The 19,274-nt window shown below is 43.4% G+C and overlaps 1 protein-coding gene across 2 annotated transcripts in view; it reads right to left on the bottom strand.

Moving 5' to 3' along the window:
• The window catches only part of TMEM135 (transmembrane protein 135), a 185,584-nt gene extending 181,497 nt beyond the window's left edge, over positions 1–4,087 (bottom strand). For both annotated transcript variants that reach the window (XM_069883353.1, XM_069883352.1), the window contains exon 1: positions 3,907–4,087. In XM_069883353.1, the coding sequence (XP_069739454.1) occupies positions 3,907–4,047 (141 nt within the window). In that variant the 5' untranslated portion in view covers positions 4,048–4,087. The remainder of the gene's footprint in view (positions 1–3,906) is intronic.
• Positions 4,088–19,274: the final 15,187 nt, after the last annotated feature.

The raw sequence follows: 19,274 nt of genomic DNA, 5'->3' as shown, positions 1-19,274 counted from the left end.
AAAACTTTAAAACACTCAGGAAACAAGAAGACTTTGCTCTGACACATGTGACGAATGGCCAATTTCCCATGCGAAATCAAAGAAGTCCCGAGAAATAGAAACTAAGACAATTCGTACAGTCATAGAATGGGTTGGGTTGGAAGGGACCTTAAAAATCATCCAGCTCCAACCCCCCTGTCATGGGCAGGAACACCCTCCACTAGATCAGGTCGCTCAAAGCCTCATCCAATTCAAATCCAATATTCCAGCCCCTCATTTCCCTTTCCCCAGCTTTATGCAATTTCCCTCTGAAATCATTCTCTTCTACCCACCTTTGTGAAAGTTTTAATTCTTCAACTTTGAAAACACAAAATTACACCTGCAGAGTTTCTTTACTTCTGAGTAATCTAAACTAGAAGCATGAATATAACAAAGTACAACAAACTATTGTGAAAGACATTTTCAGTGAAGTTTTCTTAAGATATCAGGGCAGGCAGTTCTTAAAAAACACAAGGTTTATGGAGATTGTTTGGGGTTTCTTCTGGAGAGTGTAAGTGTTAAGCTTTTTTAAACTTTTTTCTTTTTTTTGTCTCCTGTAACAGTGAGTCTTAGAAGATTTGCACATTGGGACACTTGACTTGTGAAATACAAGCAGTGTTAATTATGAAATAAGCAATCCCATCAACCATTTAGTATGGAGAGGAACAATTCAACTTAAATATAAAACTTACTTTTGTTAAAGCAATCAGTTTGTACTGGAGCAAAAATAAAGAAAATGAAAGCCTTTAAAGATCTGAAGATGTTATTTTTTATGAGTAAAAACATACTCAAGCACCATTATTTAAAAGGAAAAAAAAAATCAGTATAGCACTACTTAAAAGTAGAGTCTTTGCAGTTATTTACTGAAAACCAGTATGTTACTCATCAAATGCTCACACCACTTAATTTGGCTTCATCAGTCTCTCATTAACAGAAGAGCAGTAAAACATTTAAGAGATGTGAAGCGTAGATGTTAGGAGTTTGGATTCTAGATTGTAATTCTCCCTAACCCCATTGTCTCCCAGAAAAACCTCTGGCAATTTATTCTCATCTATTCATTTTCATTCATTTCCACAAAAGCTTTTGTGAGAGGGAAACTATTTCATCTACTTTCCTCAGTTATTAGCTTGTGGCAACAGGAGGAACAAACAAGCAAAAGCCATTTCACAGGCTTGACAGACAAAAAATGAAGTGCAGTTGGTTTTTTTTTGGCTGAGCTGTACAAAGGACTGGAACCAAGTAGTACTAGAAACGTTCTGAATGTACACTGATAGAACTATAAATACAAAATAAGTTAAGTTCATCCCCTCATATTAATTTCAGAACACAGAAAAGGACTGAACATTTGTACTATCCAAGTGTGATATTTTATTCACAAATACAAGGCTTTCCAGCAGAGCAAAGAATAACATTCATGGTGTTTCTCTTAATTTAGGAGTGTTCTTTGCCTGCCAACCTACTTAATGTGCAAGATTCCTGTTTCCTCTTCTGTAGTCCCAACTGCACTCTTTCACTCTTTACCATGACATACAGCATGACATTGGCTGAAAAGGTTCCCACCCCATCTTGGATTTGTGACAAGACCTAACTGTCCACAAGGCCACAATGTAAAACAGATCTTGAAAACATTTTTGGATATGGAGGTTTGTTTTTCTTTTCAAAGAAATAAAAAGGGGGAGCTTTCCCCCCACCCTGTGACTGCACAACTGAGTGAATGGTAACATAGCTATGAGCAGGAATCTCTTTACAAGGCTTGGCTACTAGAGAACTTTCATTCGATTAGAGCTGTTTAAGCTCCTTTATCTTTAGCCAGACCTGATGGATCACCGCGATACATCTCGTGGCTCATTTCAGGCCCTTTCTCTGCTGGTACAAGCACTCATGCTCCCATAGAGCAAACTGTATCAGAAAACAGTTACAAATTACCAAATTACCAGGGAGGGGAAGAGATGTGCAAATGTTCTTCTCTGTACCAGTTACCCACAGCTTCCTGATTCAGATCCCTGCACGCCCACAAAAATAGCTGCCGCTTCTGATTGTATCAGTTCAGAGTGAAAATGTTCACTCAGATATCACAGCTCCTTAGGTCCACAATGCTAGCAGTTATTCCTTTTTTTTTTTTAAGATGCAATTGGATGTTGTCACAATTTTCAGTCAAGGAACCTAAAATTCCACATAACCCATACAGCCTCCCGCCCTGAAGCCAAGCTGCCCCACCACATTATCTCTCTCTGTCAGCACCAGATTCCCCCAGGATTCCATTCTGTTGTTCCTTCCCCTCACCCCAGAGTCAGGCTGCACCTTGACATCTCCCCTGCCCTTCTTCCCTCAACATATGCTTCTCCCTCCACCAGAAACCAGTCTCCTCCCCTCGATTTGCCTCATGCCCTTCTCCCCCCACCCCAGACCAGACTTCCTCACCCCCTACTACCCCTTGTGCCCTCCCCACACACCCCTCAAGCTCTTCCGCCTTCCCTGAGGCCAGGTTTCACCCCATATCCATGGTAGTCTTCCCTTCCACCCCAGGCCAAGCCCTCCTCACCCTGATATCCTTCATAGGCTTCCACCCAAAACCAAGGCCAGACTACCCCACTCCCTGATAACCTTTGTGCCCATGCCCCATGCCTTAGGCCCTCCCCAGACCAGACCTCCCAGTCATGCCCTATTCCCAGGCCAGGCTACCCTCCCTCCCCCATTCCCTCAACTGGTTGGACTCGATGATCTTGGAGGTCTTTTCCAACCTAGTGATTCTGTGAAATCCCCTCACGTCCCCTACCCCATACCCTTACTTCTCCCACAGGCCAGACCCTCCCCACCCCAGCCAGCTCCCCCTATTCCCTTACACCCCCTCAGAGCCTCCCCTCATGCACCTGACCCTCTTCCCTTGCCTCTCCTCCGGCCACACCCTCCCCTCACAACCCCTCCTCAGGCCAACTCCCCTCATTTCCTTCCCCCACCTCAGGCCAGTCCCCTTTCCTCACGGCCCCCACCCCATAACTTTCTCCACATTCTCCCCACCCCAGGCCAACTGCCCCCTCCACAACCTTGCCACTTGTCAGACCAGACCCTCCCTTTACAAACACCCCTCAGGCCAGGCTCCCTCCCCAGGCCAGAATCCCCCCTCATGCCTCCCACCCCTTCCCTTGCTTCTCTCTCAGGCCAGACCCTCCTCTCATTCTCCCTACCCCAGACCAGCTCCCTCCACACTATTCCTTTGCCCAGGTCTGGCCTTAGACCAGACCTTCCCCTCAAGTTCCCCCCACCAGACCAGACTCTTCCCTCAGCCACCCACCTCCACCCCAAAACCCTTGCCCCACTCCACAGGCCAGACTTCACTATGCTCCCCTACTCCCCCCGCCTCAGGACAGGGTACCTCCTCAGGCGGGACCTTCTCCTCATTCCCCCTACCCCATTCCTTTGCCTCCCCCCCAGACCAGACCCTTCCCTCATGCCCCTCTCCCTCTTCCCTTCCCTCCCCACTCCATAACCTTGCCTCTCCCTCAGGCCAGACCTTCCCCTCACACCCCCCCACTCCAGCACAGCTCCCCTCACCCTATTCTCCTGCCCACCTTCCCCTCATGTTCCCCTCACCAGACCAGACCCTCCCCTCATCCCCCCAACACCAAAACCCTTGCCCCACTCCCCAGGCCAGACCTCACTATGCCCATACCCTCCTCCTCACGCCAGGTTCCCTCTCCAGGCCAGACCCTCCCCTCATGCCCCCCACCCCAGCTCCCCCAGACCATTCTTTTGCCTTACAGACCAGATCCTCCCCTTATGGCCCCCCAGACCATTCTTTTGCCCCCCAGCCCAGACCTTCCCCTCACTCCCCCCAGCCCATTGCTCTGCACCCCCACCTTCTCCCCCAGCCCCACCCCGCGCACCCACCAGGTAGAGGGTGCCGTAGATGCGGAGGGACTCGGTCAGGGCTCCCTGGGTGACATGCAGCACGGCCCAGGAGCAGCGCGGTTCCCATGTGTGCCCGATCTCGTAGCAGCCGTGGGGGATGGATTTGCTCAGCGCCGCCATCTTTGCCTCGGGGGGGTGGGGGGGGGGGGGCGCGCGCGGCCGTCGCGTCACGGCCGATGCGGGAGAAAGGTCGCGGGGAGGGGGAGGGGGCGGCGCCGGGGTTACTCGCGGGCAGCCGCGCGCGCCCCCTCCCGCCCCCCTCCCTCCCGCGCGTCGCGTGAGGCCCGCAGCCAATCGGTGGCCGCGGGGGCGGGGCCTGGCGCGCGCTCACACACACACCCCCCCCCCAACCTCAACCCCCGCCCACACAGACATGACCCCCCCCCCCCACTTCGGGGCTCCCCGAGGCGGCTGCGCCCGGAGCGGTTTGAGTGGAAAGGGATCTCAAAGCTCATCCAGGGGCAGGGACATCCCACCAGGCCGGGCTGCTCAAGGTCCCACCAGCCTGGGCTTGGACACCTCCAGGGATGGGGCATCAACAGCTTCCCTGGGCAACCTGTGCTAGTGCCTCACTGCCCTCAGCGTGAAGAAATTCCTCCTTATGTCCAGTCTAAATCTTCCCCCCTCCAATTTAAAGCTATTACCCCCTGTCCTGTCACTCCAGGCCCCTGTAAACTGTCCCTCCCCAGCCTTCCTGCAGCCCCTTCAGGTACTGGAAGGTCACTATAAGGTCTCCCTTGAGCTCTCTCCTCTCATATGATCATTAGGTTGGAAAAGACCTTAGAGATCATCAACTCCAACCGTACCTGTACAATTTGCCGTGGGCTGGAGCACCTCCTATACGAGGAAAGGCTGAGAGAGTTGGGGTTGTTCAGCCTGGAGAAGAGAAGGCTCCAAGGAGATCTTATAGTGACTCTCCTCTCTGTTATGAGGGGAGACCTTATTGCTCTCTACAACTACCTGAAAGGAGGCCGTGGAGAGGAGGGAGCTGGCCTCTTCTCCCAAGTGACAGGGGACAGGACGAGAGGGAATGGCCTCAAGCTCTGCCAGGGGAGGTTCAGGCTGGACATTGGGAAAAAAATTTTCATGAAAAGAGTCACTGGAACAGGCTGCCCAGGGAGGTGGTTGAGTCACCTTCCCTGGAGGTGTTTAAAAGATGGGCGGATGAGGTGCTGAGGGGCATGGTTTAGTGATTGATAGGAATGGTTGGACTCATGATCCTGTGGGTCTTTTCCAACCTAGTGATTCTGTAATTCTGTTTGTAGACTCCCAGGAAATCTGCAGTAGATTTTGAGCCTAAATAGTACAATTATGCTGTTTCAGTCAAGCGTACTTAACCAACCAACCCTATGTTAGGTAGAACTCCAACAGTTAGTGTTTAAAATCTAGTAGAAGACCTTAGAGAAAACTGAATTCAGCCTTACAGCCGAGGTACAGCTCCCTTGCAGGTGTGGTTGCATGGCTGACTAAGGGAATGAATATTGCTATGTGCTGACCCTTGTAGAGAAGCAGCATTTGCAAGACAACCTGCTGCAGAATTGCCTGGTCTTTGGCTTGGACCCAGTGCCTTGCTTACTGTTTCTGTATTGCTCTGTTAAAGAACTGCTTGTGGGCAGAAAAGGCAGTTATTGCCCAAGATGCACATTCTAGCTCTCTTCCGTGCGTGTTTTGGCTTCAATACTGCTCTGGGCTTAAGGCTTGCTGGCTGCCTTGTATTTGTGGGCAGGGAGCAATGGCATGTACAATATTAATAATTGCACAAGTGAATAATTTCACTTCTGACACATGTTTTTGCAGGCAGTCCTAGTGTTGGAGGACTTGCCCTGCTGAAGTTAAAAAAAAATGGTAAAGAAGGACCCCATGAGATACCTTGTTCTTTTGTGCAGCAACCCTGATCTGACTAAATAACTGCCTGCTCAGAATTGGAGGCTTTTGCGTCTCTGCTGTTGGGCCATTTGAGGAAGACTCTGACGATGCACTAATAAAGAAGAAGGCACAGCCTTGACCTTGCTCCAGGCCCCTTTCCACGAGTTTGCAATACTCTATTCTGGGAAGAAGCCCTAGGGGTAAAGCAGCATGGGAATATTGCTGATAGCCCAGTTGGTATTGGATGCCAGCCCAGGCTACTCTGTCCTGGGAGAAACTTACCCTTGATTGGAACTAGGGCAAGGTAGTCTTGGAAGAGTCACATGAATTAAAAAAAGCATTGAGGATGTTTACTTTTGCCTGCATAAGTACCTGAGCTCTCTTTTTCTCATGAACAAGTCTGTATACTCAGAATAGCAGGCTGTCTCTATAACGTTACTTAAATAAACATCAGTGATGAATCCTGTGGCGTAAGGCCAGGCAACATGGCACGCACTTTCCAGGACTTTCCTTGTAATATCCAGGTGCCTTGGAGAGAGCAGTTCCAAACACAAAGTCAGGGAGTGAGCTAATTCTTAAGTAGCATGGACGGTGAGGGAGTTGAGAGTGCTCAGCTTACTCTCTGGTCCTCATTAATGCAGCAGTATTAGATACACTGGTGTGTCTGAATAAAAATTTAGGCAGCCAACAGTGTCAGAAAGACGTGGGAGCCTTGTCAGACCAGGACAGCTATGCTATGCTGGTCTCCGTGCCTTATTCCACAGAAGGGAGCAATGTGCCAGCATCTCACTGTGTTTAGATTCTCTTCTCCAGTAGCCCATGTACCCATTTGCAGCTGAGTTAACAAAATGCATTTTTCAGCACAAGTCCAGGGCCAGACTCAGTCTTTAGCAAGAGACCTTAACTGGTGGATAGCACTTCAGTACTCCAGTTTACCTATACAGATGATAACTGGTTATATTAGGAAATCAAATCCCTTGAGTGGCAATTGCTGAATGAAGAAAAATAGTACCGGCCTTTCCAGGTTTTAGTGAGTTTCAGGGTCTAGAAACTTTCTCTACTAGTATCTTCAGTGTCTGACAAATCTGATGTCTACAAGTAAATTACGTCTCTTATCTTAGTCTATGAGAGTGGCTGGAAGCATGAAGAATTCTGCCTCCCTTTGCAGTGAGTTGGTATCAAGGTTACAAGGGGACCTAGCTAGGAATCCAAGGTGCAGCATTTAACTAATTGGAACAAAACCAGACAGGAAAACAAAGAAACAAAGGAAAGAAGCCAAACAGGGAACTTGACATTGCAGGAGGCTTTGCCTTCCAGATGTATTGGAATCTGGGAAATCTTCCTTCTAAACATTTTTTACATCAGAACAATCTGGAAGTATTTTAACTTGGGAGAAATGTAATGCTTTGCCCTCTCCTCATGCTGCTTTCCAACGTGTGTATGATTTTTTTGCCATATATTTGTTTTCTCCCTTGGGACAGGGGATCCTGCTTTTCCCTTCTACTCATGCCTTTCTCAGTGCCTCAAGTTAACTTCTGGAAGCAGCTTCTTTTGTCAGATAAGAACTGTTCTTTGCAGCAGAAGGGGGTTTTGTCCTCACTTCTTTTTCCTTCTCATTCTTCCATTCTTATTGCTTTTTCTCTTCAATTTGTTTTCTTGGCATCTGTGTGATTGTTTCATCCCTCTATCATAAAGTTTATGAAATCCAGACTGAAAAATGTTCTGCTGCTAGAAAAGTTGGAGGTTAAAGTCATCCTTTTGCTCAGGTCAGTGGAGGTAACATGTACGTGCAGACATCCACTTCCATCAGTAAACTTCATAGGACCCTGGAGATGTTGCTGTGCTGCCTCTTCTCCAGGGAGCTCTCAGAATATGGAAATTTGTAAAAAAGAGCAAATTTCAGAAAAGAGCTGGAGGCCTTTGAGAAAGGTGTTCTGGAGTTTCATGCCATCAGTGATGTATCTGTAGGGATAGTCAGCTTCTCCACAAGCCTGTAACATAGATATCACTAATACATTAAATAGCTATTTTGAGTGGGAGTGACTGGCCATTAACTGAGCTGGTTTTACTTTCCTCCGAAGAAAGAAGGACCCTTTAAGAATTACTTTTCACACATATCTCCAAAATGGCTTACACTATATATTTAACCCATTTTGCATTATTTGAAGAAGGATTCTTTCGTGGCTTATAGCTGTGAATGCTACTTGTTAATTTTTTAGCAGGGGAAAATCTCAAAATACCCTTGTGTTTGCTGATATTTCAAGGTAAAGGAATTATCTGGAAGTTTTCCCATTTTCCAGAAGTCATCATTTCCAAAATAAATATGGGATGGGCTGTGGGATAATACTCTGGGAACATTTTAATACACACAATAATATCCTCCAGTTTATACAAATCTGGATTTCTTCCAGATATAAATGGTGCAGTCTTTCTTACAGAGATACCAAGGATTACATCAAGAAAACAAAATCATAATGTTTACCATGCTGATTCTGCAGGCCAAACCAAGAGATGACTTACTCAGCCATATGTATGCTACTGCTGTCTGCAGAATTCAACTTTGAATGTATTTAGCTGCTGCTTTTCCTGGAGATAGTGATCTCTTCTTTCTAAATCAGGTGACAGAATTGTTAAAGGCTAAATGAAACCACTGGGTTCACTAGAAAAGGAGTAAGACAGTGCATGTGGTCAGCATCCCAATAGCAGCCCAGAACAACTGTGACCCTGCTGCTTCTCTGCTTCTTTCCTGCTTTCCAGGAAAGTGCTTTCTGTAATTCTGGAAAGACTGCAAAATCACATCTTGCATTATCCAAGCACCTCAGCTTCCTCCCATGCTTGACACCTTGACACTCCCTGCCTTGGATAATAAAGGATAGTCCCCTACCTTCACTTGACTGGAACCTCTACAACCCACCTTTACACCCCCCAGATGGCATAAAATCTTTTTCTGGTGGAAAAGTTGTGTGCTGTCAAAAGATGTCTGCCCATGCTCTGGAGTCACAGTGCTGTCTCTGGAGCTCATCTGCTGCGTCCACCATCCTCCCTTCTCTATATTTATCAAATACACCAGTCAGGAAAGACCTGTCCAGCAGAGTTTCCACATCTTTCGTTTCTGCATACCAGGTGGGGGCAGCAGCCTTCAAACGTGCAGATGATGTTCACCTTTCCATGACTTTGCATGGGAAAGGTGAGAGCAGGCTGGGCTTGTGCACTGCTGCAGGAGGGCTCTGGCACAGCATTAGATGGGTCTCCACTGCTAAATAGGTCCAAGAAATGAAGGAGAGCTCTGAACCTCCATTGTCTATGCCACCTGGTTGCTGATTCACTCTGGCTCTTTTGGGAGCTTTTTGAATGAGATCTGAGGTAAATATGCTATAGAGAAGTCTAGCCAGTAGATACCAGCCCATTGTTACTAGAGAGAGTCCAGTGGAGGGCCACTAAGATGATGATGGGACTGGAGCATCTCTTTTATAAGGAAAGGCTGAAAGGGCTGAGTCTGTTTAGCCTGGAGAAGAGAAGACTGAGACGGGATCACATCAACGCTTATAAATATCTAAGGGGCAGATGTCAAGAGGATGGGGCCAGACTCTTTTCAACGGTGCCCAGTGACAGTACAAGGGGCAACAGGCACAAATCAGAGCACAGGAACTTCCATCTGCATATGAGTAGAAACTTCTTTACTGTGAGTGTGATAGAGCACTGGAACAGGCTGCCCAGAGAGGTTGTGAAATCTCCTTCGCTGAAGACATTCAAAACCCACCTGGACTCGTTCCTGTGCAACCTGCTGTAGATGAACCTGCTTTAGCAGAGGAGTTGGACTGGCTGATCTTCAGAGGTCCCTTCCAACCCCAACCATTTTGTAATCCTGTGAGTACCATTTGCCTGCAGGAGCAGCAGCTGGTGGTTGGCTGTTCTTCAGCAGCATCAATGCAAAGGATCCTTCACAAAGTAGGAGAGAAAAAGGAGACGGGAATGACTGATGAAATCCTCAAGTAAAAAAATTTTGTTTGCCCTTACTCTTCACTCATTTCCATCTTATTTGAGGTCATTACTGCAACATTAGTTACACTTATAACACAAATATTTTTTCAAAGTTACGAATAGCTTCATGAACCTAAAGAAAGGCTCAGGAGTCATTTCTTTTCTGAAGTTCCTAGCGTATTTAAAGTTTCTGTAATAAAACTGTCAGTCCATCAAATTTGGCTGCTGAGGTGACAGCTAGAAATGTAGTTACTCTAAAGCACCCAAGCACTCAACAGCTCCTTTGAAAGGTAATGAAATTTCTAGGAACTCGGCACTTTTGAAAAGGCTTTCAATTTAAGCCTGAATTTTTCCAGAGGGATAATGAACAGTAAATTTCAATAACTTAGTTTTCAAATGCTTTCAAAAGTTTTCAAATGCTTTCAAAAGTTTTCAAATGCTCATGCTGAAATAGCCTCAGGACTCTGATCGTTCCTGATGCCAGCACTTGGGCATCAGAGCAGAATTCAACAGCCTGAGTAGCAGCTGCTGAATGACTGCATTTTGTGGGATGGTATTTTCAAGCAGACTGGCAGTGATTTTAGGCTATCCTGCAATGCTAGGCTGGTATCCTACATCATCCTTTAGCGGGACTGTGGATGTCCAAAGCTGTGAGCAGGGTGGATGGCTTGGAGGAGGCTCTTTGAGGCAAGCTGCTCCCATTGCCTGTATTTTCAGTGGGGTGGCTGAACAGCTACTCTGCTGCGAGGCACCTCGAAAGCACTTCAGATTGAAAATGAAGGAAGCAATGCACCCACAATTACTGCTAGCTTTTTTAATTCCTAGTTTAGGTGGGCAGATGCGGCTTTAGACAAACAAGTTTGGACCTTCTTTCAAAAATCAAGACAGTATGAAAATCAGTGGTGGATTCAGTGGGACTGCAAAGATACTGATAGCAACAACAGACTGCTTTTGATTTCTCTCTGCTGGACAGAGCTTTGAATGTATGTGAAAAACAATCAAAGAAAGAAGTTGAAGCAACTAGTTAAAGCTCTCAAAAGAACCATTTTTAAACAAAGAAGCGGTCAGAGAACAAAGCCTCCTTTTCAGCACCCCTGGCTCATTCCTAGGGGCCATTTCTTATATTTCTGCTAAATCAGTTGAGGGAATCACTAAAGCATAGCAACATTGCAGTGTCCCTAGGGAAAAAAAGCACCAAAGAGCCTTGAGAAAACTCTGAATAGCGCAGAAAGCGAGAACAAATGTTTTATATATGTGGTATTGTTAGAACTCCCAAGTGGCATAAATATAATAAACGATGGCGAAGAATGGGATATTTCTGTTTGTTTCCCCACACTTGAGATGACCTAACCTACCTCAGGCATGGTTCCACTTTGAGACTTGTGAGTTATTTGATCAGTCCCTACTTGTGAAAATAAACACTATTATTCTACTGTTCTACATAGTGCATTCTTTTGTTCTCTGTAAATAGACTGAGAACTACCAAATGGAAGTAAATTGTAATAAAATACAAATCAAAATAAAAACTGCCAATAAACCAAAAACAACACATGGGAAAAAATGTAATAAACACAAAAATAGTGAAATGGTATACTCATCACTGAGCACAGCTTTGTGCACTCCAGATGACTTTGTCAGCGGTTTATGGTTGAGTTCTGATCTCATTTACAGACATCTCCTGCAGAGATTTCCCTCATACTACTCTGGCATGGCCAAAACAAAACTCAACATTTTAAGGTCAGTATTCTCAGAAAACCCTGTGGGAGTCAGATGCTCAGATCCCATTGGATTTCAGTGCAGGTTGGACACCTAACCTTGTGTCCCTAGAAAAATTCCACTCCCTAAAATTTAATTTGCCCTCCCAATATTGTTTTCCAAGATAGTTTCCAGTGTTTTGTCTAGTTGTAAGTAAATGCCATGAAGTTATCTTGGTATCTGAGTACTCAGCTAGACGAGATGAACTCGAGTGTAAATTCTTTAGTAAGGATAGATTTGCTCTTTGGGTCCTAAGCCCGAAACCCCATCCATGCCTCTGTGTAGCAGTTACATCTCAAAGGCCTGTTTTGCTGATCATTTAATATTTGTCCAGCTTTGTCGACATCATGTGTTAAGAATTACTGTTGTTTATAGCATAAATGATAGGGCTTTCACCACTCCCTGGGAGAGGTCATTTTGCAGCCTGATGTATGTCACTGTCAGAAAGCTTCTCTCGATGCTTTTATAGTGGTTTTTAGCATCAGAAGATTTTGAAAATAGGGGGCAGAAAACTTACTGAGTTGGCTAGAGTTTGGCATGCGTGTGCATAGAGATGAGGTAACTAGTCAGACCTGATATCATTTTACAATCCCCTCCTACACCAGGAAAGCACCTTCCTTCTACATCCTGTTTATAAGAAAAAAAAAAAATTGCTTCAGTTTTGATTTTTTTTTGGAGAAGAGGTTTGGTGGTAAAATGGTAAGGTTTTATACAGATACCTTTGGTCAAAAACCCAGAGGGAAAGTGGTACAACCCTGTCTGGGATAGTATACTGACCCTAAAAAGAAGGCATGGTTACTGACCTGATGTCAATGGATGTGTAATTTATGTCTCAGCAACATGAAGCAGGATTACCACAAATGATATATTTCAAATAAGTTCCCTCATAACAGAAATTTATTGTACTTCACATGGGAAATCGCAATGTATGCAAGAAATCATACCTCCTCCTGGTACTCCCACCTCCACTGAACTGCATCTGTCTCTGTCTAGGGAGAACAATTTTGTGTAAAAATAGTGCAGAAAAACTTATTTTCAGATGATGAAGCAAAATTTTAATTTAACTAAATAGCCCAGATTGAAAGAATATACAGCTATTACCAGTGTTTAGAGGAGATATAATTATTGATGATCTAAAAAAAAATAGAGATACAAAGGCTTATAGTACAGCTCACCAGGAGCTCATTGTGTCAAAATAAATGTTGTTTAACATCCAGCATCTCAGTATCACTTTCTAGAAGGGCTTTTGAAAATTCTGTCTTCCCATGTGTATGCTTAACAAATAATCTCTTGAAATGCTGGCCATTTACTTACTGAAATAATGTTCTTGGGACCCTGTTGATCCTTTCATAATTCAGAGCCTGGAGTGGCAAGGCATTACACTTTATGTGTGTGTCTTACAATATAGACGTTAAAATGATCCTCTAGTCAGGCCGAAGCCAGTGGTTTTTTATCCTACAGTTATGCATTATTGCACAAGGGTCCTTGCATAAATTGTCCTTTAGTCCCGATCTTCTTATTACATTTGAGCCTATGTTAATTCCTCTCAGCTTTACCCAGCTGCCCAGAGCAGTTAAGGAATGAGATAGACATCTTAAGCTCCTTTGATAAACAAGGGAGAGTGGAGTATCTAGAAATAAGGAAGAATTTCTTCACCATGAGAGTGGTGAGGCACTGGAACAGGTTGCCCAAGGAAGTTGTTGATGCCTCATCCCTGGAGGTGTTCAAGGCCAGGTTGGATGGGGCCTTGGGCAGCCTGATCTAGTGGGATGTCCCTGCCCATGGCAGGGGGGTTGGAACTAGATGATCTTTAAGCCAATGAACGAAGTGATCTTTAATCTTCCAACACAAACCATTCTATGATTCTATTATTCTATGATTCTGTGATCTCCAGTGCTGCTGTATTAGATCTGAACTGGACTCTACTTCTCTGGCTGCCTTGACTCTACAGGATTAAATGGCAGACTAACCTTGCAATGGCAGAATCTGTCAAAAACTTCACACTTGGCTGTACAATCCCTCTACATCAGATGCATAGGAAGGAGAGACCAGGCTTGGGGCAGCATGGGGGGCGTCACTGTCTTTTTCAGTTGTTGCCCACCATCGCAGTGGTCTTGGTATGGTGGCAAAGTGCAGCCTTGAGAGACTTTCCTGCAAGATTAAAACCAAGTGGGGTCAAGTTAGGCCTTAGCCTGAGGAACTGGCTGCACTGGAGGAGCAGATACAGTGGCTTTTGTTTAAACTGGGAGCTTGACTTATCACTTCTTTGCACCTTGCATTCAGAGCAAAGGTATTTGCATGCTGCCTTCTTTCCAGCTGATCCCTTCATATGTGCAGTGATTTTATGTCATAAACTGAGTAATAACTTTACCTCTCAATAGACCACTATGCCCAGCTGTGGCCTGAAATTTTTGTATTCGGGAAATAATTGGTTTTAGTTTTGCTTGGGGAACATCTGGGTTAAATGGCAGCTTTCTTACAGTTTTTATGCACATTTCTAGGAGTTTTCTTTTTATAATTTTCATAGTTCCCCAAGGATGCGTGTGTAGTGTCAACAGTAAGGAATGACATGAACTTTTGTCATAAGGAACTGAAGTATCATGGTAATCTAGTTTTCATGGTAATTTGGGCCCATAGATGCCTCTCTGAGGAATAAAAATGCCTGAGAAAAATGGAATTCACATAAACTCTCATTATTTTCTAAGTTCATCTATATGTCCATCAGGAACTAGATGAATTGTCAGCCTCCAAATATAAATTACACTGGTCAAGAATGAAAGATTGGTGCATATCCAAATACTTCATCCAGCAATAATAAAAAAAAATCTACTTTAGTTCCATTGATAACAAAACCTTGGTACAGTACAAAAATATTGTCATGATCAGCACAGTAGAAAAGAATCAGGGTGCGGTTCCTTGGTAGTTGAAGCCAATTTAAGCTGATCTGTTTTCTTTTGTGGTCACATCACAATTTCTTGTAAGCACAGGACTGTTTATTTTGTTAGTTTTCTAGATATTAGTACCTGGACCTACCCTGACAGGGAGTCAGAGGAAGAGCATTTATGAGCTTAGGGTAAGGTGGGTTGTGCTCCATGTAATCACCTGTACGCAAAGTTAATGTAAATGACAGCAAGCCTTCTGGACAGGACTGAATGATATTATCTGTGCTCAGACTAATCTTGAAAGTCCTTTAATCTGTGTAGCAGTAATACATATGATTAATTTGCCAACTTGGACAGAAATTAAGAAAACTGTTTGCTGAAGACTTGCCAAACCAGTCTTTCTCACTGCCTGGAATGAAGTTTGTGCGTTCACCTTCATATGAAAGTAGCACTGCTTTAACTGTGTAAGAAGAGGTAAAGAAAAAGGAAAACTATTAATGTCATATACAAATGATTTATGGAAAAGCAGCTCCGTCTGTGTGAGAAAGGTGGATAAGCCATACTGAAAGAGGGATTGGAAAAGATACCTGCTTTATTCTACTCAGCAGGTATCTTTTGCAATTACATCAATGCTATATGTATAAATATATTAGCAAAAAACCTCATCTCCTTAAATGAAAGAATGATATCAACTCTCAAACTGAGTGTATACTGTGGTCATTTAGAGGGAAAACAATCATTAAGAAGTGAGAAAAACAGAACAAAACATAGAAGAATTGCAGGGGAGACTGGATTTTGGAAATAATTAGCACCTGGTGACCATATTTTAAATGGCCTGGGAAGTGAAGAATAGTGCCACTGTGAACTGGGCCGTCCAGCTAGAACTGGAAGAGTCAAGTATCGCTGCCTATTTAAACTTCTCTGGGATTCTAAAGACCTGAACGCAGTTCTGCATATAACTTACAGCTGCTTTACTGGCACGTGAAGCAGCTCCTTGCGAGAGCTGTGCCAGCAGTGCCTATCGGCAAGGGGACAGGTTTCACTGTTGTATCCAGTCAGACTTTGTGTATTCACAGATTGACAAAAGTGGTGTGAATGCAGTGAACTTCACCTCCTGGCAGATGTCAAATGTCTTTCCCAGGAGAATGACCCACCGCCTGTCTAACACAATACAAAGAAGGGTGTCTTTTCCAGCTGTGCCCTGCAAGTCAATACTTGCTGTTATGTAATTAAACACAGCATATCAGCTCACATGTGCTTTTAATGGGGAAAAATAGTACAGTTTAAGATTTGTGGCCAGATTCATTAGCACGCTTGACAGCTCTGTGCTGCTCCAACGACGCAGAACAACCTTAAGCCCGCAATAACTGATTGATTAAACTAGCTTGTCGCGGTATCACTGGAGCAATGCAAATCAGCTGAAGTGTATTGGCAAATTCACCTTCTCAGCTCCTGTTTTAAGAGATTCATATCTCAGCCTGACTTAATTTCCAATGTTAAAAAAAAAAAATATTTAAATAATTAATATCTACGTTCAAAAGCTTGGTATTTACTTCTTGGGTAACAAATCATTTAAATGTTTAAACGCATGATATTTACTTCTTGAGTAATACATTTGAGCAGAAAGCACTGTAGAGTGCTTTCAAAAAATCTGTAGCACCTCTGTCCGTAAGCAGGTTTGTGTCATGTGAGTAACAACTGGATGCGAGGACCATGACAGGGTGCGATCTGGATGAACGAGGAGCAGTAATGTAACTCAGCATGCCACGCAAGGCAGAAAGAGTCCTTCTTAAATCATGTCCAGGGGAAGTTGCTTTACAGAATGTGCAAAATGCCACCAAGAGCCAAGTCCAACATAGCTTATGGAGAGCAAATATATTAGAAACAACCTCTGACACTGCCGTAGAGCTAAAGCAAAACAGGACGCGGAAAGATTTAGTGGGAAAGATGACTCTGCAAAAAGGAAACTAAGCCATATTTATAAAGCAAGGCTTGTGACCCTCAGAGACAGAGAACTCAGCCTGTCATTTTCTACAACAGTTAAATCATGCCTTGTGAATGATCAGTCTATTATTTCCAAAACTGTCAGGCTAATTTGGTATTGCGAAATGAAATTTCTTCAAATGAGACAAAAAGTACATTCCTCCTTCAGGACTGCACTCTGCACATGCCAAATCCAAAGTTATAAAACCAAGTTGTTTTGGAGTTATCAGAGCATTAAAAAAAGGGGGGGCTCTGAACACTTTTTCTGAGAAGGAAACTGTTCATCATTTTCCAGAAAAAAAAAAATCCCTTGGGCTAAGACCAAGTATGGGAAATTTCAAGCCAAAATGTGAATATCTGAGCAGATGAGAACAGCAGTTCAAACCAAAAGTCATTTTGGGAGGCAGTTATAACAAAATTCAAGCTGAATTTTACCTCTATCATGGGTCTGATTTTCAAACCACAATCTGCTCATTTTCCCAGAAGGAAGATATTTTCTTGAAACTGGCCATAGTGGAACCCTGCATCAGAGCTGTCCTAAGAAGTTTGGTGAGACCAGGCAAGGGAGGAGGGCTAGTTGTTTTGGATGGGTTTTTATTTTAGTACAACATTTTATAAATGTAGCTACACTCTGAAAAAAAATCATTGTGTAAATGTTTTTGTCTCACCAGATCCTGACAGTGACTTTGCCTTGTAAATTCTTGTCCTTTCTGCTAATCTGGCTGGGTAGATGTATCAATTTCTGAATTATCTGAGGTAAGGGGCTTTGGGAAACCTGTTTAAAAAAAAAAAAAAAAGAATTTAACTTATTCTTAAGCCAAGAAAGACAAATAGCTGTGAGAAAAAATACTAACACATAGATAAAGTGAACTTTATATGGGCACTTTTCATCTAGTTATGGCCAGCCTTGCTCTCAGTGCCCCACTGAACATTGTGATAAGTATGCACCTCCTGGATTTCTAACCACACATGTGATCTGAAAAATCCTCCTGCAATGTAAAACATTTTGATGCTATCTAAATGCAAAGGATTTCTCAAAATGATGCATATTAAGTAGCACTGAAATTTCCTGTTTACAGTGCAGTAAAACCACATTCTGAGGTCTCTGTGCAGACCAAAATATTGACTTTCAGGGGTCATGGAGCAACTATTGACCCATGTTGGCATGCGAGGAATTACACATGTGAATCCAGAAATGGGAACTATGTGTCAAACCTTAGCTGTACCAGAGTACATTAGAGTAAGTTACAGTCATGTCTACACAAAACCAGAGATTAACAGCAATGTCAGGAGACTTGCTCCACTGCTTGTCCTGTCTGGATCTCCCTTTGCAGAGTGAGCTGGCTCACATGGAGGTGCTGGAGGTAGAAACCTAAACAAAGTGTCTTGGGAGCATCAGGAGACAAATCCCACTGGATCAGGCCCAGACAGATGCTGCAATGCACCATGGCAGGTAAATTTGCACATACTGTATGTTTTATTTGGAGGTCTGGGATACATTTTGCCCCACTGAGATCAACATTGCTCGATTCAACATCACTGAATAGAGTGCCTCTTGGTGCACTACATTGTGCACTGGTATTATATTTGAATATTTTATATATAAAACTCCCATATATGCGCATATATGCAGTTGCACATGTGTATATAGGCATAAATACATATGCAGCTCACCGCACTCTTCTTTCCTGGGGTTGAGTAGAGCCACGTTCACTTGAAGCGTCATGACCATTTCCTGTCTGATTTCTCCTGGCCAATCAGAATGCTGATTATAAAGGATAAATGCAGCAGGATAAATGCAAATCGGGGAGCAGAGGTCTTTCCTGCTTTAAAATGGTCAGCCTCACAAAGTACAGAAGTAAGTAGGGGAAAGAATTTATGTTAGGCATGTAAATAGTAATTAGAAGTCAATTTTAAATATATTACTCAATGCCTGAAAAGCCATCATTGGATAAAGAAAATAATCTACCTTGATTTAAAAATTCAGCTGATTTTATAAATGGAAAGAATAAAGAAAAAATACTTCATAAAAATTTTAAAGATTAAAGTTAATTAATTTTAAGGAAAGCATAAATGTCAAACGGTAGAAAGGAGACATTGATTTGAATTAATATAAATCCAAAAGCAATTACAGGAATGTGATAAAATAAGTAAAACAAAAAAATTAGTGGGCAGACAAAGACAATGGTGTTTTAGATAAAGTGAGACAAACAGAAAGTCACTAATGGCACTAATACATTACTTGATTTAAGTTGTAGAATTTTCAGTAAATAAAGCAGGAGACAGAAGCATCCAACAGGCTTTTTTGTTGTATATTGGAAAATAAAGATGAGATGAGTTGCATGATAGAGATAACTAATAGTAATTAATGCATTCTTACAGTTCTAATGTCCCCAAACAGCTCTAGAAGTTACACATTTTAAAAATCTTGCTTGTTTAGATAACATGTATCTGAGATCTTTCAAGGAGCTCTCTAGGAGGGCAAAATCAATCTCAGTCACCGAGTCCCAGGAGACCAACAGGAAGGCAGGGACTGCTCTCACCCAACATTATCTACCTCTTGGTGGGTTTTCACCTCTAGGTTCCTCATCCTAGGTTCCCTCTACAGCCAAATGAGAGGCAGAGTCATTTTTAGAATAAAATTAATCTGACCAAAAGGTGACATATATATTTGGTTAAAATAATCACATCCTAATGTCGTATCCGCTTTTTTGACAAAATCAATAGGGTACCCAAGATTTCTTAGGTCTGCCTACAAGGCATCAGACCTGGCTCTCAGTATGATATTATGGGATGGGCAGTGTCCTTGGGCCCTGCAAGATGGTGGAAGACTCTCAAGAGATGCTGGTAAGCATTTTTATTTTTAAATGTAAAAAATGT

This window comes from Phaenicophaeus curvirostris, chromosome 1 (genome assembly GCF_032191515.1).
Source record: "Phaenicophaeus curvirostris isolate KB17595 chromosome 1, BPBGC_Pcur_1.0, whole genome shotgun sequence".
NCBI classification, from domain to species: Eukaryota; Metazoa; Chordata; class Aves; order Cuculiformes; family Cuculidae; genus Phaenicophaeus; species Phaenicophaeus curvirostris.
Note: the sequence above shows the minus strand (reverse complement) of the source record. Positions and strands in the feature narration are given on the sequence as shown.